The following is a 26,595-nucleotide window of genomic DNA, read 5'->3' on the forward strand; positions in this document are numbered from 1 at the left end:
CTCCGCCTCCCGCGCTGCTGCCTCCGCTCTAAGTTGAGAAATTTGCTCATCTGTGCTAGCTTGTATCTGAACTGTTTGATCTTTTAGCCTCTGAACTTCAGCTTGACTTTGACTCCCAGAAGGCATGTATTGGTGCGAGGTGGATCCAAAATATTGGGTCGGGTTAACACCAGGTCCTTGAAATCAAACCCGACCATACCTTTCAAGACCCAAAACTCCATTAATAATTCTGTTATCAATATCCTCAAAATTAACAGAACTATCAGTCGAAGCAGTCGCTTCATACTCTGCCTTATTATCTTTTAGTTTCTCCTAATAAATCAGTCAAAGAGTTAGAAACGAAATATACAATAAAAAGGAATACAACATAACATTATTTAAATTAAACTAATAAAAACAACGAATTAAAACATTATAATTAAATATTATAAATATTTATAATGAATCAAATTTTATTAAGTAAATATACCATAATTTCTGCAGCCTCAGATGTCATCGGAGTTCCATCTTTTTTCCTGTGCGTAATGTCAAAAGCTGAAGGCGTCCAACTTTTTGACCAGACGAGGCTTCCTACAATATAGTAGTAAACATATTATTTAATAGTAAAAAGTCATTAATACTTGATAGAATTAATAAATCCATAGTACCGCGGCCTAAGCTACACAAGCAAAATTTCTCGACCCTGCCGTGTGCGTAAATTTTTGTTTTTGCCTGCTGCTTGTTCCAACTCGCTCACGGTCCTACATAATGAAATTATTATTACGTATATAGTAAATACTATAAACCGAAAAATTTATAAGAGTTTGCAAGTACATAATACCTCTCATTTCTTCGAATTCCAAAATCGAATCGCATCTTCCCATTGGTACCTCAACATTCCCGGTGGGACATTTTGCAATTTTTCTTCGAGGCTTATGGGTTTTTTAAAATATTATTTTTTCAAACTGCTTTTATGGTCTCTCCATTTTTTACCCAATGCCTTCTTGATATAGGCATCAGAGACCTCTAAAGCAAACATCTCCTAAAAAACACAAGTTTAGGAATTAAATATAAATGAAACTTAAACCAAAGTATTATAAATTACATTAACATTTTGTTACCTTAATATTAGAGAGAGCTTGATTTTTATTGCTATCAGGCATGTTATGCCATGATTCGTAGTTGATGGGCAACATATTGGCATTTCGTGCTATAATGCCCAAATAGCCTGCTAAAAGTCGAGCTTCTTGTCCAACAGGCTGACCATGGCTGTTTCTAGTTACTTTGACACGCTCAACAAAATTTAAGTTATATAAATCTGTTAGGAGCGTACGTCCTCGACCTCTGCGCGTCCCACCATTTTCAGCTAAAAAATAATATATTATTACTATATTGAAATTTAAAAATAAATCAGTAATAAAATTTAATACAATTTGTAAAATAAACTTAACATTACTTTGAAATTCCACAGACTCGTCAAGTGTCTCCGGCTCGCTTGAAGATCCAACAACTGCCTGCTGTTCAGTACTTACTTCTTCCGAATTTGTAGTATTCTGTACAATACTAAGATATTTTAATCTTCTTCTAGGCATTTTTCCTGCAACACATAAAATAGTTAAAATTTTAGTAGGAAATAACAACAATAGTAAATATAAAATAGTTAAATTATATAACATGACCAATGTTAAAATTATAACATTACATATAAATAAAAAATCATAAAATCTTACTACATCATAAATCATAAATATCTTCGTCCACATCCCGACGAACCCATTGAAATTGTGTACTAGTACTAGGGATATTTTCATTTAAGTTTTGTTCTGGAAAAGGCAAAGTTTCTGATCTTTCAACGATGTCATCTCTACTTCCATTCCCCATGTCAAATAAGTCTCTAGGGGTGTTTCGGAGTACAACGTACCAACCCTCATCAATTGGATCTTTCTAGTAAAAAACTTGTTTAACTTGAGAAGAAAATACATACGACTCGTCTATCAAATGTTCTCCAGTGTGAATTAATCGAGAGAAATTCACCATTGTAAAACCAAACTGATCATTTTTAATTCCGCGAGCAGTATTAGCATCAGCCCAATCACATCGAAATAAGACAACTTTCCATTTTCCATAGTAATCCAACTCAATAATGTCGGTTAGAAGTCCGTAATACTCCACATTTCCCTCGACAGGATTACTGTCCCTAGCACTAGCGTAACTTGTAATTAAAGAATTAACAACTACTCCACAATTTTGAGTTCTCCTCAATCTCTCACGATATTTGGTATGAAATCTGAATCCATTAATGATGAAGCCACTATATCTTTTTACTACTCGATCCGGACCTTGGGAAAGCCATTTAACTTCGTCATTAACGACATTCCCACTCCAAACCTATTGAATCAAAAGTAAATTGAGTAATTGTAAATGTTATGAGAAAACATTATTATTTGTCAATAAAATGTTGAGTTGCATACCGTTTGGCTTAACCATTCACGAAAAGTTCTGTGAATAACCTATTAATCTCGCGATGTTGTAATCTTCGTGAGCGTGAACGAGATCTTAAGACTTGTTTGTACTCATTATGTTAAAAACATGTTTAATTCGTTAAAAAATAAACAAATCAAAAAAAGATGAATATTTATCATATTCTAGAACTTACTTGCGTAATTGTTCAAGTGCATCATAGTGGAAAAGAACATATCTATGTGCTTGTATCCAAGATCGGTCATCTAATTCTACAATTTCAACTTTGCCGATTGGTTTTCCATAACTTTGAAATAAATAAGTTTCGGCCAAGATAGGATCATTGAGTCCGGCATTTCTACTTGGTCTATTCAATCTTGTTTCAACATCTTCTAAATATCTAGAACAGAATGTCATACACTCCTCTGCCACGGCAATAAGACTTCAGTTTGCTTAGGAACCTAAACACCATATACAACATTATCAAAACTGGTAACTATAGGTATAAAGGTGAATGCCTTTAAAATAAATTAGCACCTTTCAATTGGATACATCCAACGATAGAAAATCGACCCACCAATTATTGCTTCACAAAGGAGATGAATGACAAGGTTCGCCATAATAGTGAAGAAGGAAGGTGGAAAGATCTTCTCCAAATTGCATAATGTCAAAGTGGCTCGATCTTGTACTTTTTCAAGTTCTTCAACATTTAGAACTTTGCCACAAATTGCTTTCATTATATTGGACAGTTCAATTATATAGGACGTTACCTTCTTTGACATACAGCACCGTAAAGCAACTGGAAGTAGATCTTGCATCAAGATATGATAGTCATGTGATTTTAATGAATATAGTCTTCGATCTTTAAGACTTACACATCGAGATATATTTGATGCATACGCATCCGGAACCTTTATATCCTTCAACACCGTGCAGAACATTTCTTTCTCTTCCTTTGACATTGCAAAAATTGTAGGCGGCAACCAATATTTTCCATTAGGAAGTACTTGGGGATGAAGATCATGCCTAATTCCCATGTGAACTAAATCAAATCGACTCTGAAGATTATCTTTTGATTTACCATCGATGTTCAAAATTGTCTGGATGATGTTCTCGCAGACATTCTTCTCAATATGCATCACATCAAGATTGTGGCGTAATATGTGATGCTCCCAATAAGGCAACTAAAAAAAATACTTCTTTTCTTCCACAAGTCCGCCTCATTAGGGTCATCCTCCTCGTCAGATTCATCATCAGATTCATCCCTCGATCGTTTATTTGTTTGCTTGTTAGATGGTTGATTCAGCTTCCCGTAACTGAAATCCATATCTTTTAACATGAATAAGATTTCAGATCTAATGGTCTGCTCAGGAGCTTTTTTCAACTCTTTAGTACCGTCAAATAAAGCCCTCTAAAATCTATAGCTATGATTTTCATCTAACCACCGACGATGCCCTATATAGCAGAACTTCTTCCCATTATATAACCACTGTGAACATGTTTGAGCAGCACAATAAGGACAAGCATAACGTCCTCTGGTACTCCAACCAGATAAATTCGCATGTGCCGGGAAATCATTAATTGTCCACAGCAAAGCAGCACGTAAGTAAAAGTTCTCATTTCTCAATACATCATATGTCTTAACACTCGCCCATAATTGTTTTAACTCTTTAATAAGTGGCTGCAGATATATGTCAATATCATTTCCGGGGCCTTTCTCTCCGGGGATAATCATAAATAATATCAAAGAAGATTGCTTCATGTAGAGCCATGGAGGCAAATTATAAGGAAAAATGACCACAGGCCAAGTACTGTACGAGGTGCTCATGATTTTAAAAGGATTAAATCCGTCAGATGCTAACCCGAGCCTTACACTCCGAGGATCACTTGCAAAGCTTGGAAATTTATTGTCAAATGATTTCCATGCTAAAGAATCTGCAGGATGCCTTAATAATCCATCATCTGTTCGTTGATCATGATGCCACGTCATAAACTCGGCTATCTTTGACGACATGAATAGCCTTTGAAGCCTTGGGATTAGCGGGAAATATCGCAAAATCTTGTTCGGCTTCCTTATTGACTGTGGCCCATATTCATCCTCATTAATATCTCCTGCATCTCTATTCATCCAACGAGATTTACCGCAAACATGACAAGACTGTTGATTTCTCCAATCACCCCAATACAACATGCAATCATTTGGGCAACTATGAATTTTGTTGTACCCAAGGCCCAAATCTTTTATCACTTTCTTCATATCTTTACATGATTGAGGGATTTTTGCAAACGGGAACATTTCTCTCAAGAGCTCTAATAGCATTGTCAAAGAGTTTTCGGTCTACCCTCCTAAACATTTTAAGTGGAAAAGGCGAATACAGAATGACATTTTCAAAAATTTTGATCCCTCATAAAGTTCTTCATTCATTTCACCAAGTAACGTGTAGAACTTCGCCACTTCTTCATTCGGTTGTTTATCCGGTACACTTCTTCTCGTTTCCATAAAAGTATTCCCACCGATATTATAATCATCGGATGCAACATAGTTTGGTGGAAATAATTGGAAACCTTCACTCCGCATATTAAATGCATCCCGCATCATACCTTCCATGTCATATTCTCTAACATACTGACGGTAACCACTATAAAGATAACCCGGATTAATCGTCGAAGAGGCTCCACTAGGTGTACACTCTCCATGGAAAATCAATTTTTTATACCCCCGAATGAAGCCATCAACAATTAGATGTTCGTAGACAACTTCACGATAATACCAATAGATATTGCCACACTTCTTACACGGGCAAAGAATCATATTCTCTTGGCTTGAATTGTGAAATGCAAAATCTAAAAAAGATTGCACTCCATTTTGATACTCGTTGCTTGCCCTTGAGAAATTCATCTAAGTCCTATGCATTTCGTAGTTGTTGAAGTCTAAAGTTGGCAATAAGTTACACGGGTAAGTTGTTTATTATGTAAGTCTTGATATGATATATTTTTATGTTTTATGTAAGTTATGTAGATTATGTAAGTTATGAAATTTGAACTTTAAACTATATGCTTTTAAGGAAATTATTAGATTAAACTACATGTATTAGTTAAGTTATGTAAGTTGTTATGTACGTTATGTGAGTTATGTAAATTATGTAAGTTATGTAATTTATTTAAGTAATGATCAATATTAATACTATTTTGATAAAAATTAGTTATAACTTTTAAAGACATCTAAAAATATTAAATATTAAAATCAAACATTATTAATATAAAAAAATAGTAATTTGAATATAATAATATCAAAAAAGAATCGTAGTTTAATTTTTATAAGTAAATTGGAAATAAATTAAGGTTATATAAATATTCAATAGTAAATGAGATCGATAGAACTTTTTCCAAGTCTTTTTGAATTTTTTAAGATTCATCATACGTGGCGTTGTTACACCTAGGGAGGATCCATTATATCTTACAGCTCGATATAAGGCAACTCGTCAGGTTTCCAGCCTATATACTTTGAATCTTTAAAATATTTAAAATAAGGTTGGAGAGAAGGTCAGCTATTGTTGTAATTTTAATGGACAAGCAAGCTACTTGGTAATAGATATTCAATAGTAAATAAGCTCGATAGAACTTTTTTCAAGTCTTTTTGAATTTTTTAAGATTCATCATACGTGGCGTTGTTACACCTAGGGAGGATCCATTATATCTTACAGCTCGATATAAGGCAACCCGTCAGGTTTCTAGCCTATATACTTTGAATCTTTAAAATATTTAAAATAAGGTTGGAGAGAAAGTCAGCTATTGTTGTAATTTTAATGGACAAGCAAGCTCCATGGTAATAAATATTCAATAGTAAATGAGCTCGATAGAACTTTTTTCAAGTCTTTTTGAATTTTTAAGATTCATCATACGTGGCGTTGTTACACCTAGGGAGGATCCATTATATCTTACAGCTCGATATAAGGCAACCCGTCAGGTTTCCAGCCTATGTACTTTGAATCTTTAAAATATTTAAAATAAGGTTGGAGAGAAGGTCAGCTATTGTTGTAATTTTAATGGACAAGCAAGCTACATGGTAATAAATATTCAATAATAAATGAGCTCGATAGAACTTTTTTCAAGTCTTTTTGAATTTTTTAAGATTCATCATACGTGCGTTGTTACACCTAGGGAGGATCCATTATATCTTACAGCTCGATATAAGGCAACCTGTCAGGTTTCCAGCCTATATACTTTGAATCTTTAAAATATTTAAAATAAGGTTGGAGAGAAGGTCAGTTATTGTTGTAATTTTAATGGACAAGCAAGCTACATGGTAATAAAATTAATTCATACTTAAGTTGAATCAAATAATAATTAAGTTGAACCAAATATAAAAACTTATTCATACTTATTCATACTTCAAATAATAAATAAGCTACAAGAATCAGGTCTGGTTCAAGTTTATTTAAAGGGCTGTAATTCATACATTTAAAGGGCTGCAATTCATACATTTGATTAATGTTATGAAATAAAGGGTGTGCTTGTTTTTCTATCCCATAAAGGATATCCCACATGCGCATATTACTGTAAGTTGAACTATACCTCATGGTTAAGTAAGTAAAATTTTACAAACACATACAAGCATATCTAAATAACCAAATTTCACTTGCAACATAACCAATTCATACATTGCTCACTTGACTAACATTAATCATTTTTCATGTCATTTAGCCAAATCAAAACATGTCAATTTCATATGCTATAAATCATGCTGAAATTTCATATACACAAGTAAATCAATTTATATATATTCAGTCATTTAATATGACTTCAATATAACAGTTAAAACATATTCATTCTTGCCATCGTAAACCAAACATAAATAGTCAAATATCATAGCCGAACATACAATAACATATATACATATATATAACAATTTGACCTTTACATCCCAAATCACCAAAATTCATGACATAAGTACATATGTATTCATTTATCTATCATCAACCAAATAAAACAGCTCATCACTGCCATTTCCCAAACTAATAAATAAACAAATTACAGTCAAAATGTAATTCAATAATAAACCATACCCAAAACACATCCAACAACCATACTTAAATTCACTTGAGCCGAATTATAACAACCACAAATGCATATCATACCAATTAACAATCTTAGCAAGATGAGCTAATTATAAACCATACTTATCATTACTTCATACCAAATCATATATCTACGTAAAATGATTTTTTTCAAAATCATCATGATGAAACTATTATTTATGCGAATTTTGAACTAAAACGTACCTTAATAATTTCAACAAGCTGGTCTACTCCACTCTCACCAGGAAACAGAGGCTGGAGTCAGAAAAATAGTATTTGTTAAGTAATTGAAAGTGAAAATGCATATAAATAAGCAAAAAAAGTATGCAATGAAACACGTGCTCGATAGTACCTAGAACTGATGTAAGATATGTTTGGTTCCCCTTTCACCTGACAAATTAGTTTTTCAACAACCTGGTCTACTCCACTCTCACCAGCAAACAGAGGCTGGAGTAAAAAAAGTTGTATTTCTTAAGTAAGTTAAAGCAAAAATGCATAGAAATAAGTTAAGTAATTTAGCAACAAAACATGTACCTAGAACAGATGTTAATGGCTGTGGTGTATTTAGTTGCACTAAATATTAATTTAGGTGCTCGATAGTACCTACAAAAGATGAAGATAATAAGAGTAGCACCAAATATATTTCAGTTCAAGCAAATATAATGAATAGGAAATATAGGGAGATTAAGAGGCTGGCCTATATTTCTCATGTACTACAATTAACTACATCACTAGCCATAGTGGGAATAACTAGTGATTTGGTTGAACATTAAACTATGTTAAATTAGATTCATCACATGCAAAACAAATTATGTAATAAATATATCTATAAAATATTAATGTAAAACTAATAAAATTTTAGTTAAAATAGTAAAGATAAAATGTTTAAAATCATATTATTTTAGGTTTAAATCCATTTTTAAATTTTATATAAAAATAAAAATAAAAATAAAATAAAATACACTCGAAATAATATTTTATTACTTTATAAAAAGGGATATTATAACTCAATCAAACACTTAGCATTATAATTAGTATAGACAAGTAAAATTTTAAGCTAATTGAGGTTTTAGCCTATCATGTTAAAGTTTGACATAGATGGGAGGAAAATGCGCTTTAATGCACTTGAATCCACGTATTCTAGTATTGACAATAATGCTCATACCAATCGAGTTAAGTCTTAATTAGTTATAGCATCCAAAATTTTAATAAACAAATAAACGAATTGATTGTATTTGTTGGATTTTCAAGTGACTAAGGCTTTATTTGATAAATTGTTGAAAAAATTAAATTCATTGAATATTAATATTAATACTTTCAATGAATTAATTTTTTATGATAATCTAAAATAAAAACAATCTAATAGAATTTTTTTTATAATAGAAAAGTGCGGAATATGATAAGTAGATAAGAAAAGTTGACTGAAATGTTTAAAATTTAAGAATAGAGGGTAGAATAAATATTTTTAATTATTAAATAATCTAATTAATTTTAAGTAATGTATAAAAGAGAAAGAGGAACCATGATGTTGTTCGGGAGGAGCAAAGCCAAAGGAGGTGTTATCCTAATATTATCGAATTATGTCAATTAAAATAGACCAATTATCAATTGAGTTAGTGATGCAATGACAAAAGACTTGTGTTAAAATGAAGCCAGAATTCGACCCAAGTTTCCAAACACAACTAAAAACAAGTCCCTAGGGTCTAATAGAGAAAGAGGGGACTATAATGTCTTTAGGGAAGGCAACAAAGGGATGACCATAATGAACCTTGCACATGTATTATATATATTAAAACGGATGACCATGTTCATAGATGAACATCATAAAAAGAATTTCAATATGAAAAAAAAATTAATATACAATAAAATAATAATTTTTCTTGGGTAAAAAGTCCTGTTCATTTATAGTATTATCAGCCGTAATGATTATAACTTCGAGTTTAACCCCATCAAGGTCTATAGACTGAATGTTTCAAACGTTTGAATGCCTCTGATAATTAGCATTGTCACACACCAACTTAATAATCCATATATATATATATATAGACTCCCATCAATTAAATAATGCAGGGTGAAAAAGGATAGTGACCTTAATGGTTTGATCCTTTGCAGCAGTCAACACCCAATTCCCATTCTGGTTCCAACTGACACAAAGTACTGTATTTTTATGGTCATGACTGCAAAAGACTTGCATTATTTCTCAAAATAATTAAAATCGTTAGCATTTCTATGAGTTTCACCAATATATTTACTCACAGCGAGCAAAGCTCTCTCCTGTCTTAGCATCCCAAAGTTTCACAATGTTGTCTTTTCCACCTAAGCAGAAGCCAAGCATGACATTAGAATGACAACTTGCAAAATGATCATGCAAAGGTTGAGGAGGAAGTGGTTGTAATGTACTTATAAGGAGAAACAATTTTAAAAGTTCATTATTTTAGCAGATTAAGTCAAATACTATTTCCAATTTTAAAAGATCATTATAAGGAGAAACAATTTTAAAAGTTCATTATTCCCTTTTTGGGAATAAACAATGAAGGCTCATCAGATTGGTTTGTGTTAAAATAGTCATAAATTTTGACATATTATTGATAATGAATTTCTACAACAATTTCAAATTTTAAGATGAAATACAAACGAGAAAGAAGTGCAAACTGAAAAGATGATAAATTTAAAGAATAATAGAAAAAAAAACGTAAGAAAGGTTTGAATAATACCTGGGGAGATCTAGAGAGTGAAGTGGAATCGAGGATTTGAGAGAGAAAGAGAGTTAAAAAAAGAAAGGAAGATTGATTGAGAAGAAACACCAAGCTCAGGCCTTGAATCGGTGAAATATGGAGGAAAGCAACTTAGGGTTTGATTTGGGGAAATTGAGGGTATAGGGGAAACATTGTTTTGGGAAACCTATTAAAACGATGCCGTTTAACCTATTAAAACTCAAATATTTGCGGCGTTTTTATTTAAAACGCCGGTATAGGTCAACTTTTAGTGGCGTTTTTTATTACAAACGCCACTATAGCTCATTTTTGTGGCGTTTTTGAAAAAACGCCACTAATGCACAATTTTAATATTTTTTTCATTTTTAACATATATTTTTCTATGCTTTTTTATTTCAAATTTTCCTGCTGAGATTATCATTTTTTAAAATTTTTTTATTTAACTTTGTAACTAAAATATTAAATTTTAACTTTTTAAGTTTTTAATTCCAAAATTAAACTCTAAACCCCAAACTCCAAACTCTAAACCCCAAACCTCAAATTCTAAACCATAAACCCTAAGCCCCAAATCATAAACCACAAAACCCAATCCACAAACTCTAAACCCCAAAACCCTAAATCTCCATAACCCGGTATAACCCTTAAATATTAAACATGTATACTCCTAAACCCTAAACCCCTAAACTCTAAAAGTAACCATAAACTCTAAACCCTAAATCCTAAACACTAACACCCTAAAATGCTAAAAATAAAATCTTATTGCTTACCAGCTTAAACCCTAACCTTAAACCCTGATAGCATAACCCCTAAATCTTTGAACAATGCTAAGACCCTAACCCTATACCATAAATGATAAACCATAAACCATAAACCCCAAACCCTAAACCATAAATACTAAACCCTAAACCTTAATTAACCTTTAAAGTATAAATCATAAACCATAACCTTTAACCCTAACTTCTATCCCTTAAACCCTAAACAACAAAACATAATTCATAAACCATTGACCCTTAACCCCTAAACTCCTAAGCCATATCCAAATAACCCTTAAACCTTAATATCGCTAAACACTAAGATCTTAAACCCTAAACACTAAACCCCAAATAATAAACTTTAAAACACTAAACCCCTATCCTCTATCCTCTTAACCCATATAAACCCCTAACACCTAACCCATAAACCTTAAACCCATATACATCCCTTAATCCTAACCACTAACCATTAACCCTTAAACCCTAAACCCCTAACCTTCTAAATTATAAACCTCAAGCCCTAAATCATAAAACATAAATCATCAACCCTAAATCATAACCCTTAAACCCATAACCCCTAAACCTATAAAAATATTAAATTTAAAAATCAGTTTAAATAGAAAATTTTAAATTCATTAAAAAAATAAGTTAGACTGAAACATTTAATACTTGAGTTTAGTCTAATCCGTTTTCAACTTCATAATATTTTATATATATACTATGTAATTTTATAATTTATAAAAAATAAATTTATACTAAATGTATAATAGTAGTCTAATATAAATATTAAAATAATATTAAGATAACTATATAAAAAAATTAAATAAATAAAAATATTAAATTAAAATGACATAATTATTACAAAAATTAAAAATATAATATGATTGGACTTAAAATAGACTTAGGTTAATCATTTGCAAGTATTAGTGAGCTTTAACAAAATGTTAAACCTATATTTTAAACCCTACTAAAAATAAATTCAAACAAATATAAAATATATGATATTATATTTAAACAAATATTATATTTAGCACCCATAAACACCTAATATTAAGTAATAAAGAACTCAAAAATGTAATGATTTTGTTGTCTTTTACTTTGTTTAAAGAAAGAAAGTGTGTCTGCCCCATAAACTCTAGCGGCGTTTTTCGAGAAACGCCGCTAATGCCATTGAAGTTCAAACAAAACGACGTGGATCTGCTTAATGTTTTAGCGGCGTTTTTAAAAAAATGCTGTTAAAGATTGATGTATTGCAACGTTTTTAGTAACGCGCTGCTAATGCAATTGAAGCTAATTTAAAACGACGTCGCTTTGATTAACCTATTAGCAGCATTTTTAGAAAACGCCGCTAATGGGGAGACCTATAGCGGCGTTTTTTACAAAAATGCCGCTAAAGTGCGAGCTATTGCGGCGTTTTTAGGGCAGCGCCGCTAATGTCATTGAAGCTCATAAAAAACGACGTCGTTTTGCTTAACATTTTAGCGGCTTTTTCCCAAAAACGCCGCTACTGCCAATGAAGCTCATTTGCTTAACCTTTTAGCGGCGTTTTGGTAAAACGCCGCTAAAGCTCGATCTATTTGACTTTTTTCGGCGTTTTCGTTTCAAACGCCGCTAAAAGTCTGTTTTGGTGTAGTGCTATGATTCTTTCTTCTCTTTTAATGCACTTTCTTTGTATTTTTTACTTTTTTTTCTACTAAATTTCTCTTCAATATTTAAATTTTATATTTTATTATTACAGTGATTTATTCTACATTAATTATATTGGGGATTTGTTAATAAATTTGAATTGTGAGCTAGCACTTTATTATCTTCAAGAAAGTCCAGACTTTGATGAGGAAAAAATATAATATTATTGAAGTGACAATAAATACATAAAGATACAAGTGTTATCATCATTTCTGGACCATTTTCATGAATACAAGAGGGATAGCAGTTAGCTGAAAAAAATTCTTGTTTTCCTTTGTCAATGACGACACCAACCCTTTCTCCTTGAACCCGTCTTCACAAGTGATTGGTGCATCCATGGCAGCAGTTATTTCTATATTAGCACTTCCGAAATCCTTACCCTCAAAAGCCTTCCCACCTCTTCGTAAATTAGACACTGCAAGAGAGTAAAGCTCAGAGCAATCTTCCAAGCAATTCCTAGCAAATATTCCAATGCTTTTTTTATCCAAAAGGCTAGTTATTAAGGAGCCCATGCTGGTCGCATTAGCTATGGATGTCTCAATGGAGATTTCAACTAAATCCGCAACACTGGTGGCTGATTTGGCTTTGGGATTCCCTTCAAAAGCTGACAAACAAAAGTCCAACCTTATAGTAGGAGGATCACCCCTTGCAGCTTTATCGCAAGTTTCTTGGATAACATCGGACCTCACTGACACAAGCATAAGGTAGAAGAAAACAAGAGAAGAAATGAGAAAATTCTTCATATTTGGAGTTTAATATGTTGGTTTTCAGAGAAATAGAATGAGAAAGCTAGGGCTTGAAATGAAATATTTATAAGGAAATGAAATGGATGTGGTGTTGTTGAGAATGATAGGAATGGGAATTCATTTATGAGGAAAATCCTTAATTCTTGTGGATTCATCTTTTAAGGCTTACCATAATTCCAGTTCTTTTGTGATAGTGAAACCCTTAAATGGGGCAGTAAATCATTTTGTTCTAATCTAATTTTTATTTACAAAATACTTAATATGGAAACCAATTTATGTGTATTTCTATCAATTATATAATATTATAAATTAAAATTTACGATGATAAATGTGTCTGGAATTTTGGATTTATTGTTTGAATTTATGTCACGAATAAATATCATATATATGAAGTCATATTTGATGTATTTTAAGTTTAATAATAAAATGATACTGTAAAATTTAAAAAATATTGAAGGATTTCAAAATAAATATTATTAATTAAATATTGATTATACTTATTTTATTTTTTCTTTTAAATTTTAGGTTTGGAATTTCAGATTTTATTTCTTTATTAATGTTTAACAATTATAAATAATATTTATTTTTAAACCTTAAAATATTTTTTACACAATTAAAAATATGTTATCTTATTATTAATTAATAATATATGAGACGATGCACGGACGCGTCGGACGGTTTATTAAATATTCTCCTCGATGTATATTTATAAATTATTTTAATTTTTAAATTAGTGCAATACACAAATATACATTTATATAAAACATTAATTATAATCCTATATTACACAGAAATTAATTATAATATTAATTAACTTTCAAGAAGAATACAAATATTTTAATATAAAATAAAAAATTATTTAAAAATCATATGTATCATAACTCATATAACTATTCTAATTCTAATCTAATACATATACACACACACACACTAAATAGGCTTTGTTGGCGTTTTTAGAATGATGCCATTTGCCACCATAAAACAAGGACACGTGGAAATCTAATAAAAAAGGTAAATTATAAAAATGTTACCCAACTATGCCTTTTGTTCTATTTTGGTCACTCAACTATTAATGTTTTCGATTTAGTCACTAAATCGTTCAAAATTAAATATTTTAATTATTTTGAGCTAACATGGGCTTTTTATATTGGTCTAGTAACAAAATTAGCCCTCTAATGTTTACATATTTTATTAATTTAATCTTAAATATAAAAATTTCAACAAATTTAATCATTAACGTCTACAAAATTTGTCATTTTAGTTCTAATTATAAAAAATCAATAAATTTGGCCCTGAATATTTACAAAATCTATCAATTTAGTCCCAAATCTAAAAATTAAAAAAATAAAAATTCATTTTTAGCCCTTTATAACCCATTCGACTAACCCATGTGAGATGTTAAAATAAGAAAAAGAGTATCATCTTTCCTCCTTCACGTCACTTGCAAAATAACTCTAAAAAGTTAAGATAAAACATAAAAAAAAAGATACAAAAGAAAATAAAGGCATTTAAAATGTTATATATTTGGGCAGTAATGCAACTAATTATTACATATAGATTCCAAATCAATTGGTTTGGTCAGTGTGAAGTCTAAATTATAGTAAAATAAAAATAAATTGTTGCAAGTGACTGAATAGAAACGTGGATTAAACCATTAAAATTTTAAAGACTTTTGAGTTGGCGACTAACCTGGAAATCCAAGTAAACTTTATAAAAAGATTAAAATTTTCAAAAAATGCATAAAATTTTTAAAAAATTATTCACATCAATAATAAAATACAGGTGAACTACTAAACAAAATATCACATTAGATAAATATTCAACAATTCAATCAATTTCCATCCAAAAAAATAACTACTCAACTAAATTTAAAAAGTCAAGAGCCAAATTAATAAAAAAATAAGTAAATACTAAAGAAAAAAAAACATTAGAGATTAAATTTATTACCATCCTAATATTTTTGAATCTATATAATAATAAATTTGACATATTTAATATTAGAAGCTCATTTCATAAAACTAGATTGAAGCACAAAACTGAACAAAACTTTTGAAGGCTGTTTTTGGTGATCTGTAATGGGGATTGTTGGGAGATTTACTCTGTTTTCTAGTGTTATTTTTCAGTGTTTTGTTAATGGCATTGTAGTGTGGTAGCTCTCCTTATCACTAGCAAAATGTTGATAAAATATTATTGAAGTGACAGTAAATACATAAACAAGCAAGTGTTATCATCATTGCTGGACCATTTTCATGAATGCAAGAGGGATTGCAGTTAGCTGATGGAAATTGTTGTTTTCCTTTGTCAATGGGGACACCAACCCTTTCTTCTCCTTGAGCTGGTCTTCACAAGTCACTGGTGCATCCAAGGCAGCACTTATTTCTGCATTAGCAGTTCGATAATCTACAGCCTGAAAAGCATCCAAACCTGTTTCTAAACTAGACCCTGCAAGAGAGTAAAGCTCTGAGCAATCTTTCAAGCAGTTCCTTGCAAAAATTCCGAAGCGTTTGTCATCCAAAAGCTTGGATATTTTGGAGCCGATGGCCGTGGCATTAGCTATGGCGGTCTCAATGGAGACTAAAACCAAATCTGCAACTCCATAGGCTGCTTTGGCTTTGGGATTCCCTTCAAAAGCTGATACACAAAAGTCCAACTTAATATTAGCAGGATTACCCTTTGAAGCTTCATAGCAAGATTTTTGGATAAGATCAGAGGTTGCTGAGACCAGCAAAAGGTAAAAGAAAAGAAGACAAGAAATGTGGGAATTCTTCATATTTGGAAAATTGGAATGAGAAAGAGAGGGCTTGAAATGAAGAATTTATAAGGGAATGTGGGAATTCATTTATCCTTGATTCTCGTCAATCCATCTTAAATGGGGGGCACTAAATCATTTTTATTTGGTAACCAATCATTTATCTTATTTTCAGAAAGAAGTAATGTTGAAGAAACGACGTTAATTTTTGAAATTTTATTATGTTAGGATTTGGTTTTTGCTCATAGTTGAAATTTTATAATTTTGTGAATAAAAATCTTTGATTGCAGTCCCATATTATATTAAATTCCATATGATTTTGCAGTGATTTAAATTCGGGAGAAAACTATTCAATTTTTTTCAATACATTTTTCAGTATCGATACGAAAATGACATTCTATTTTTCAGAGTATTTATCAAGTATTGATACAGTATCGATACTTTTTGTTGGAGATTGATAAATTTCTTCAAGTATAGATAGTGGTATACTTTTTATCCATACATTTTTTAGTATTGATACACAATTGGCATTCTAATTTTCAAAGGATTTACCAAGTATCGACACGATATCGATGCCTTTTATTTGGTATCGATATTAATGGCTCGAACGGTGTAATATCCTGATTTTGGGCCTAGTCGGAATAGTGGTTTTGAGACCACAAATCTGAGATAGAAAGAATTTTTTTTATAATTATTTTGAGGTCTATGATATGATTGCATGATTGTGTGAAAATTTCGTGAAGAAATTCTATGCATAAAGTGCTTAATTTGAAATTAGGGACTAAATTGAATAAATTGCAAAACTTGTGTTCTAGAAGCATTTTGCATAAAATTGAATTAGATTATTAATTAGAGGTCCTTACAGAGCAATTTGACCAATTTGTAAGTCTATGGACAAAAATTGGACATGGATGGAATTTTTGGAAAGTTTAGTAGTAAGGGCATTTTGGTCATTTGGATATTAAATGAAATTATGTAGTATAGGAAGTTGTAGATAAAACGGAATAAAAACAAGGTATCGAGACCTCGAATTCATAAACCGAGCCATAAATATTTTTAGAAATATTTATGGAGTGTAAATAAGTTAGTATTAAAGTTTCGTCAAGAAATTTTAAGGTTTCGGTAATTAATTAGGTGAAAAGGACTAAATTGAACTAAGTGTAAAATTTGTGAGATGAGATTAAATAGCTTAAGTATTTAAAAAGTTGGATTTAAAGAGCAATTAGACCCAAAGGTTAATGGCTGGACGGTTTGGGTATGAAATAAGCAAGAAAACAATGTGAACAAGGGGCAAAATTAGAAATAGCATAAAAGTTAGTAATTAAATAATGATGTAATTGAAAAATCTAGACATTTCTTCATCTTTCTCAGCCAGAAACGCCGTAGTAGGTCTCCTATGCTGGTTTTTCATATTTTTGCACCATGTAAGTTCAATTTTTACTTTTTCTTAGTAATTTTTATGTTTTTGTGACTTTTACAATTAGGTCCAATCATCTAATTCATTAGTTTTTGATTTGGTGGGTGAAATTGGAAGTTACCTTGGCTGAGTAAGGGCAGTATATGATGAATTATTATGAAATTTAAGTTCTAATTTCATATTAAGGTTGTTTTATTAAGTCATTTTGAGAGAAAATGGTATTTAGGACCTAATTGTGAAAAAGTTGTGAATTAGATGTTGGTGTTAAAATTCAGAATATAAAAGGTTGTGAATTAGTTTATAATGATAAAATAAAAGTGTTAATTGAGAAAAAAAATTAGTTCAATTGATGGGTGAATTGAGCAGGGACTAAATTGTAAAAACTGTAAATTTTGGGGTAAAAGTGAAATTTCGAAATTTGAACAGAATAAATTGTGAAGTGAAATAGAAATCAAATAAATGCTAATGAGTAGAAATAATTTATATTATAGATCAAGAGAAATGAGATTCAAGTCGTGATCGAGGGAAAAATAAAGTTTACGAGGAATAGGCTCGATTGCTAATATTTTATATCGAGGTAAGTTCATATGATTTTAATAATGCAATGTGTAATTTAATGTTTTGAAATGAAAATTTCATGAATGATATAGTATATTATTGCATATAAAATGTCATTAAACTGTGATAATTATAAAATGATATTTGAATAAAAGTACAAATTAAATGGAACAACGGACTTGAGTACTTTCATTCAGTGGCTAAGACGAATTGACGGAAAAGACCATGGTTGGACCATGGCAGCATGTGAAATGTGATTTCCGTATAAGACCATAGCTGGGCTATGGCTTCGGAGAAATGTGATATGTGCTTCCGTATAAGACCATATCCGGGATATGGTATCGGTGTGATATGTGCTACTGTATAAGACCATATCTGGGATATGGCATCAGTGTGATATGTGATCCGTGTAAGACCATTGCTGGGCTATGGCCTCGGTATGTGATATGTGACTATGTGCAAGACCATAGTTTTACTATGGCATTGTGATAATGAGGTACTCAATTCCGTAATCGTTCCCTAATTTGATTATGAACGAAAATGTAAAATGGCCCGAAAAGATTAAGAATTGGTGAATACTATGAAAATGACACGATTTGGAATAAGTTCTTGATACTTGATGACATTGAGATTATGGATCTATGCTTATGAAGCATAATTATGTGTTCTTACCATGATGGATGAAATGATATTGTATGGATTTAGTGAATAATAGTGGTGAATGAATAAATATGGCCTTGGCAGTTTTGGGTTACTGCAGTAGTGTATCTTTTGAAATTCACCATAAATTGTGGAAATTGAGTTAAGGGCTGAATAAAATATGAGATTAAAGCCTGATGAGTCTAGTTTCATATAGAGGAAACGGTGCATGCAATTAGATTTTATGTTATAAGATATTTAAATTGTTGTGAGATAGAGTTTGAATGACTTCGAGATCCCCTGTTCTGATTTTAGAAAATCATTAGAAATTTTAAAAAAATAATTATGAGTTTTAATTTATATATTTAAAATCCTTATCGAGTCTATTTTCAAGAGGGATAGACGGGAACATCATCCAAGTCCCGAATTATGAGATAAATAATTTTTAGTGAAGAGAGGTCAGAACTGTTGGACAGCGAAACAGGGGAAACTTTAATGAGTAGACTGTACTAAATGGATAAACCAAAAAATTCTGGAAATTTTATGGAAGAAAGGTATATGAATCTAGTTTCAAATAAAATTAATGGAACTTAATTTGAAGTTTCGTAGCTCCAAAAATAAATCATTTAGTAAATGTATCTCGATAAAACAGTTTAAGGTGAATATGTATAATTGTACAATTGTGGTGTTTTATCTTAAAAGCATATTGGTAATTGCTTATTAATTTCATATGGACTTACTAAGCATTTATGCTTACTCCCTCCTTTTCATTCCTTGTAGTTTTGACAAGCCAGCTCGAAAATCGGGAACGGTCGGAGGCCCACTCACACTATCCGTATACCATCTTGGCATAATGGCTTGTATATTTTGAGTATGGCATGTATAGCATTATAATCATTTTGTATATATGGTCTTATGATATGGATATTGAGTGGTATGGAAATGCTTGGTAATGATTAGCCATTGGAATGGCTAATCAAGGTCATATTTGGTGTTATGTATGCTAAATTGCTAGCTAATCCATGGAAACCATGAAATAGGCAAAATTTACCATAAAATAGATTCAGACAACAGCAGTGATGTGAGTTTGAAAAATCATTAAAAATAGTAGAGATACAATTAGATAATGAATAAAATATGGAATTGAATAATTATTAGTCTATTTTCATATGAGTTATATTTTATGAGAAGTTTAAACTTTTGTGAAACAGGGCCAGAGCGATTTCTGGATCCCCTGTTCTGACTTTGGAAATTCACCATAAGTTGTACAAAGATAATTAGAAGTTATGCTTTATATGTACAGATTCCTTATTGAGTCTAGTTTTATTTGAAACAAACGGCATAGTCATTGAAACTCTGCACAGGGAGATATCTAATTCGTAATACACAGAGGTCAGAGCAGTCGAACCCTAAAACAGGGGAGACTTTAACTAATAAACTGTACTAATTGGCTTGACCAAAAATTCTATAAAAAAATTAGTAGATATATATATGAGTCTAGTTTAAGGAAAAATTTACGGAATTTTATTTCGAGTTTCGGAACTCGAGATATGAATTTTTAAGCAACTATGACGCAGTTGGACAGCTTATCCAAATTTGTTTAAGTGCTCAAATAAGTTTAGTAATGCCTCGTGCTCGACTCCGGCGACAGTCTCGGGTAAGGGAGCGTTACAAACGGTCACTAAATTAGACATTAAATACTATTAGTACTGATACTAGTAGAAAAAGTATTGATATATGTTGTTGCAGGTGACATCAATGCACTTATACTTTCTTCCCAACAACTCTATTCAATATTCCAATAACTATAACGGCTGGAAATTAATTAAGGCTTAGTTTAACATTGCTTCTCAAAGGTGTTTTTGGGGAAAAAATCACTTTTGTAGGAAAGCTAAAATTTTCAGCTTTTGAAAAAAGTGTTTTTTGACCACATTTTGGCTTAGAAAAAATATATTTTTCTCTAAAAAAATAATTTGTTTAGGAATATTTTTGTCGTAAAAGTGCTTCTTAGAATTAATGCTAAATACACCCTAAAGAGTATAAATACCATCCTCCAAAGGGTCTACAACAAGAAGAAAGATTATCAAAGCAAAAATTTCAATCAATCAATCTTTGTACTTAAAGTTTTCATACTTTTCTTGTATATACTTGTTAGCTTTCATTGTTGTTTATTTAGCTCAAGTGTTTTATTATTTCATTTGTGCTAAATTGACAAACAATCCATTCTTGTAAGGATTAATTCATTGTTTGTTTATTTGTATTACTTTTTGAGAGGATTTTATCTTAAAGTTTGTGATAATACTCTAGAACGACATATTTTATGTGCTAATTGCATGTTTATTTTGAGTATGGTCCTACTAATTTGGGTTATTTTATGGTCTTTTATCTTTTAGGGGCTAAATTGAAGGCAAAAGTAAATTTAAAGACGAAAAGCGTGAATTTGGAGATAAAGTGGGCCAACATGCAACATAGGGAAAAGGTGGTGCCAAAAATGCAAGTATGGAAGACATAAGGGCAAAAGTGAAAAAGAAGATATTTTATAGCACAAGTCTCTATTTAATGTTTTATTATATTAGGATAATTATTGAGGATAATTATTTAGATTTAAATTTAGGATTTATTTTTATTTATCTTTAATTATCTTTATTTATTTGTATTTATCTTTTAGAATTTAATTAGGAATAGGCTAGGTTTCTTAGTACTATAAATAGGGGATGAAGTGACACAAATTTTGTCTATCTTTTGCTGTAAACACTCTCTCCCCCATAAATCTAGCCTTTTTGTTCTTCCCATATTTTCTTTCAATAAAAATTTCCTTTCTATTATTTTTCTGTTTTTCCCCAAAAATCATGAACCATTAAATCTAATCTATCCAAAGGTTTTCAAAATTCTCCAAAAAGGTTAATGAGGCTTAGAATTTGCGCCTAGCCTTCTCAACAGGGTATTCATCGCTTCTCCACATTCCGGGGCTGACACTTCCGTTCATGTCCCTTAATAGGTGATCTTTCCAACTTGTGCAAGGAACGGCCGCTTTGTACGTTTTGGGAAGGTTGCACAGTCTGTTCGTTGGCTTTCTACGTCAGAGGCTGACAAGTCCAAGAGACAAAATGGTGTCGTATTTGCCATTGGGAAGTGATGATCTAGCAGGAGATAGTCCCACAAAAGCGATTATTGGCTAGAGTCAAGTTCCGCCAAATCTTAAGTCTAAATTCTTGGAGTTGGTGGTCGTAGGCATCCTCTTCCACTATAACTGGCTTACTCTGCTTGAGAATGATCACTTAAAAGCCAAGGATTGGACCCAAGGCGAATCGAGACAACCAAAGGTTGGAATCTCACCACATAAGAAACTCTCTTTTTTCCCAAACTCTGTTTATTTTTATTTTCCATTTTAATTTACGCAATTTATTTTTGCAATTTTAATTCAACTTTCAATTCTGTTTTTTTTTTCAGATCAAAACTTTTAATTCTATTCTTTTTATTTTTTAAAAACGCAGGTTTTCTTGGACACGATTCTGCCTAGGATTTCGAGAAACAAGCATTTGTGCAATGCAATCCGATCCCTGAGGATTCGACCCTACTTCCCCTTTACTATTCTTTTTCATTATTTTGTAGAAAATAGGATATTTTTGGTGCTCTCAACGACCGCATCAAATTTTGGCGTCGTTGCCGGGGACTGGCAATGTACTAATCTTGTTCTTTGTTTCTTATGACCAGATATGCTCCAGGTACTTTTGCGTTTGATTTGGAGATTGAAAAGACTGCGAAAGTTAATCGCAAAAAAACAAAGCTAAGAAAAAAGCAGTCAGCGGTGGTTGGTACTAAAAGAAATCCACCGCGAAAAAATCAGAATCAACGACGAAGTAGAGTTTAGGGTTAATGAAAACCCTACTCAAACATTTGAAAGCGAAAAAGTAAAAGTCGATTTCCCAGAAGAAGTGCCTAACGACGCTAAGGTTAACGAAAACCCGAATTTAGCACATCAACCAATGGCTCAAACGATTCGGTAACTGGCCGAAGCTCTAATAGAACAACCGCCATTGTGCATTACGTATCCTACTATGGATACTGATTTTGAATTGAAGTCAGGCTTAATCCAGCTTCTGCCAACTTTCCATGGATTACAAAATGAAAATCCCCACAAACACTTGAAAGAGTTCTATATGTTTTGCCTTAGTATGAAACCTCAGGAGGTAACTGAGGATCAAATCAAATTGCGTGCTTTTCCTTTCTCCCTAGCAGATTCAGCTAGGGAATGACTATTTTACTTACATCTTGGATCTATTACAACTTGGACTGATCTTTCTTATTTATTTCTCAATAGGTTTTTTCCAGCATCGCGTGCAGTTGAGTTAAGAAGAGAAATCATGAGAATAAGGCAAAAGACGCAGAGTCTCTGTACGACTATTGGGAGCGATATAAAAAGTTGTGTGCAAGTTGGCCACAACATGGTATAACGGAACAGTCGTTGCTCCAGTACTTTTATTAAAGCCTAAAACCCATAGAGATGAATATGGTAGATGCCGCTAGTAGAGGAGCGTTGGTCATCATGACCCTACAACAAGTAAGAGACTTGATCTCCATGATGACTGCAAATTCTCAGCAATTTCGAGCCAATACTGAACCCCCTAGAAAGGTTTACCAGCTAAGTAATTCCACCTTAGAAGATAAAGTTGATAGATTTATTAATATTGCAAATTTTCTTGTTGCAGAAAAAGTGAAACCAACTCGATTATGCGAAATATGTGCTACCCCTGAACATACAACTGTTGCATGTCCCAATTTATATGATGATACTATGGCCCATTTAGATGCTGTGAGAAATTTTCCTAGGCCATCACAAATGCGATACGACCCTTACGGTAATACCTACAACCCAGGATGGAGGGATCACCCTAACTTAAGTTATAGGGCCAACCCACGATATAACCAGCCATACCAAAACCGAGTTCCACAATAGCCACGAAATTCAGGTAATTCTCTAGAAACTTTGGTCAATAAATTAGCAGTTAATATGCTTGATTTTCAACAGAAAATCTAGGCATCTATAAGAGAATTGACCATATCAATTGAGAAATTGAACTCTCAAGGGAAGCTACCATCACAAACAGAACCTAATCCAAGACAACATGCAAATGCAATAACACTGCGAAGTGGAAAGGTATGGAACCAATTCCTGGCAGAAATCTTGGCCAAGAAATCGCTCATGAAAATCTCGAAAATGACAAATAGGTCCGAGCGAAACCTCCGTTACCGAAAGTCCAACCTCCATTCCTAGGACGATTAAATTATTGTCGAAAAGGTAAAGAAGACAAGGAGATCTTTGAAACATTTAGAAATGTTGAGATCAACTTACCACTATTGGATGCCATAAGACAAATTCAACGGTATGCCAAGTTCCTTAAAAAACTCTGCACTAACAAACGAAAATTAACAAGTAATGAAAAGGTAAGTGTTGGTGAGAATGTATCTACAGTGTTACAGCGGAAAATGCCAGTAAAATGTAAAGATAGGGGCATGTTTGCAATACCATGCAAAATAGGCCATTTAGGAATTAAGAAGGCTATGTGTGATTTAGGGGTCTCCATAAATGTCATGCCTTTTTCTATTTATGTATCACTTAACGCGGGTTTTTTGACAAAGACAGGTGTTATCATTCAGTTGACAGACAAATCTATTGTACATCCCGAAGGAGTCCTTAAGAACATATTAGTCAAAGTTAATGGGCTTATCTTTTCTGCAGATTTCTATGTGATAAAAATGGAGGAGGATAACGCTCTTGGATCTTCAGACATTTTGTTGGAGCGACCTTTCCTTAGTACTGCAAATACTAAGATTGACGTAAGAAGCGGAACCCTTACGATGGACTTTGATGGGGAGATCGTGAAGTTTAACGTTTATGGCACTATTAGTCACCCAAGTGAAGTCTTGGACGTAAACCATGTCGACTTATGAATAGAAAAAACTTTTCAGTCATCTTATAGAGATAAATCTAAAATGATGTTTGATGATTTTGAATCTATTAATAAATTATTGGCTCCTATAAATACTAAACTTCTACCTTCTGTTGTGCAGGCACCAGATCCGAAATTAAAACCACTTCTCGAGCATCTCAAATTCATATTTTTGGAGAATAATAAGACTATTCCAACTTAAAAGGGATCAACCCCTTGGAGGAAAATATGAAACCAAGGAAAGAGGCACAAGGACGATTAAACCCAAATATAGTGGATGTGATAAAAAAAGGAGAATTTCCAAACCCATACGAACGAAAGAATTCAGCTGAAACAACCCCAATACTTGTTGAGGCGTCAAGCTAGCGACATTAAACAAGCGCTTATTGGGAGGCAACCCAACCTTTATTTTATTTTACTTTACTTAATTTTTATTATTTATTATTTTATTTCATTTTATTAGTATTTTTATTTTATTTTACTTTATTTTATTATTTATTATTTTATTTTTGGATATTAATAAATTTCTCTTATTTTATCTAGGTAAACCGAGGCGAAAATAGGAAGAAAAAGGGGAAAAAAATAAAAAATTGGTATGTAACAGCCCTTATCCTATCCCTATTCCAACCAAGAATAGCGCATCCCTGCGCATGACTACCCAAAACCTGCAGCCAAACATCCCTCCTATACACCCCCAAACCCTAACAATTTATCCCATTTTTCACACAAACCCCTATCAGCCGCCGCACCTTCTTTCTACCCCCTCCATCGCCGATTTCTCCAACACCATGGTGAGAACCCGAAGCCAAGAAGCCGCTGAACCATCCTTCACCGTGAACAGTTGCCGGCGTCAATTCCCGGTGCCCCAACACGTCAACTTAGCCGATGAACGCCTCCTTCCTCTCTACGCGATGCCAAACCTTTTCCTCATTGCATCTTTGCATAAACGATAGTGACGACATGGGGAGTGTTCTAAACTCTTTCTTTTCATCATATTTATTAATATTATTTTTCACATCGAGGACAATGTGTTTTAAGTAGGGGGAGGCATTCCTCATTATTTCTGTCGTTTTATCTGCTGCTTTTACTATTGTGTTACTGTTGCTACTGCCTTATACTCGTTTTTACACATATTTATTTATTTTTTAAGAATATTCTGCCTCCTTTTAAGCCCAAGAATTTGACCATGACTTGACCACTGTTTGACCTCCATGCATGATTCTTATCTACTGAGTTAATTATGGTTTTGCTATATAAATTTCATCTCCACTATTTTATTTTTTTAAGTTAAAATAATTATGATTAATAGAGTTAACCTTATTTTGATTTTAGTAAATTTGATTAAGTCTAAATACAAGAGAACACTTAATACAATTGCATGCTTAAAATATGTTCATGACTATTAAGGTGGCTACTGAAACTTATTTTTGACACTTGATTGTTTTTCCTAAGTCCTCTAGAATTAAAATTTCGTTTAAAAATAATAAATGTTTCCGTGGTTTTGAGTACAGCTTAAGACGTGACTAGTTGAGTAACCGGGGTAGGGTGCTTGAGTTTTCATCCTATTTTGCTTCAAAAGGTTGTGTGACATGTTAGATAAAACTCCACTAACAGGAATTAATTTTTAAGAATATGTTGGGCTGAGTAACCGGGGTGAGGTGCTTGGCTGTCATCTTTCTTCGTGTCAAAAGGTTCAATATGTTCTTAAGAAACATAAAAATTAAGGGTATGTTGGGCTGAGTAACCGGGGTGGGGTGTTTGGCTGTCATTTCTCTTCGCGTCAAAAGCTTTAATATATTCCTACATAAAAATAAATAAAATTAAATTAAATTAAAACAAAGAGAAAAAGAAAAAAAAAGAGACATA

The 26,595-nt window shown here is 32.1% G+C and overlaps 2 protein-coding genes across 2 annotated transcripts; both read right to left on the reverse strand.

Moving 5' to 3' along the window:
• Positions 1-12,875: 12,875 nt before the first annotated feature.
• LOC121203688 (putative invertase inhibitor) lies at positions 12,876-13,412 on the reverse strand. Its single transcript, XM_041074127.1, has one exon. The coding sequence runs from the start codon at positions 13,410-13,412 to the stop codon at positions 12,876-12,878; it is 537 nt and encodes a 178-aa protein (XP_040930061.1).
• Positions 13,413-15,645: 2,233 nt separating this feature from the next.
• LOC107955854 (putative invertase inhibitor) lies at positions 15,646-16,185 on the reverse strand. Its single transcript, XM_016891644.1, has one exon. The coding sequence runs from the start codon at positions 16,183-16,185 to the stop codon at positions 15,646-15,648; it is 540 nt and encodes a 179-aa protein (XP_016747133.1).
• Positions 16,186-26,595: the final 10,410 nt, after the last annotated feature.

The sequence above is a fragment of the Gossypium hirsutum genome, chromosome A07 (genome assembly GCF_007990345.1).
Source record: "Gossypium hirsutum isolate 1008001.06 chromosome A07, Gossypium_hirsutum_v2.1, whole genome shotgun sequence".
Lineage (NCBI taxonomy): Eukaryota > Viridiplantae > Streptophyta > Magnoliopsida > Malvales > Malvaceae > Gossypium > Gossypium hirsutum.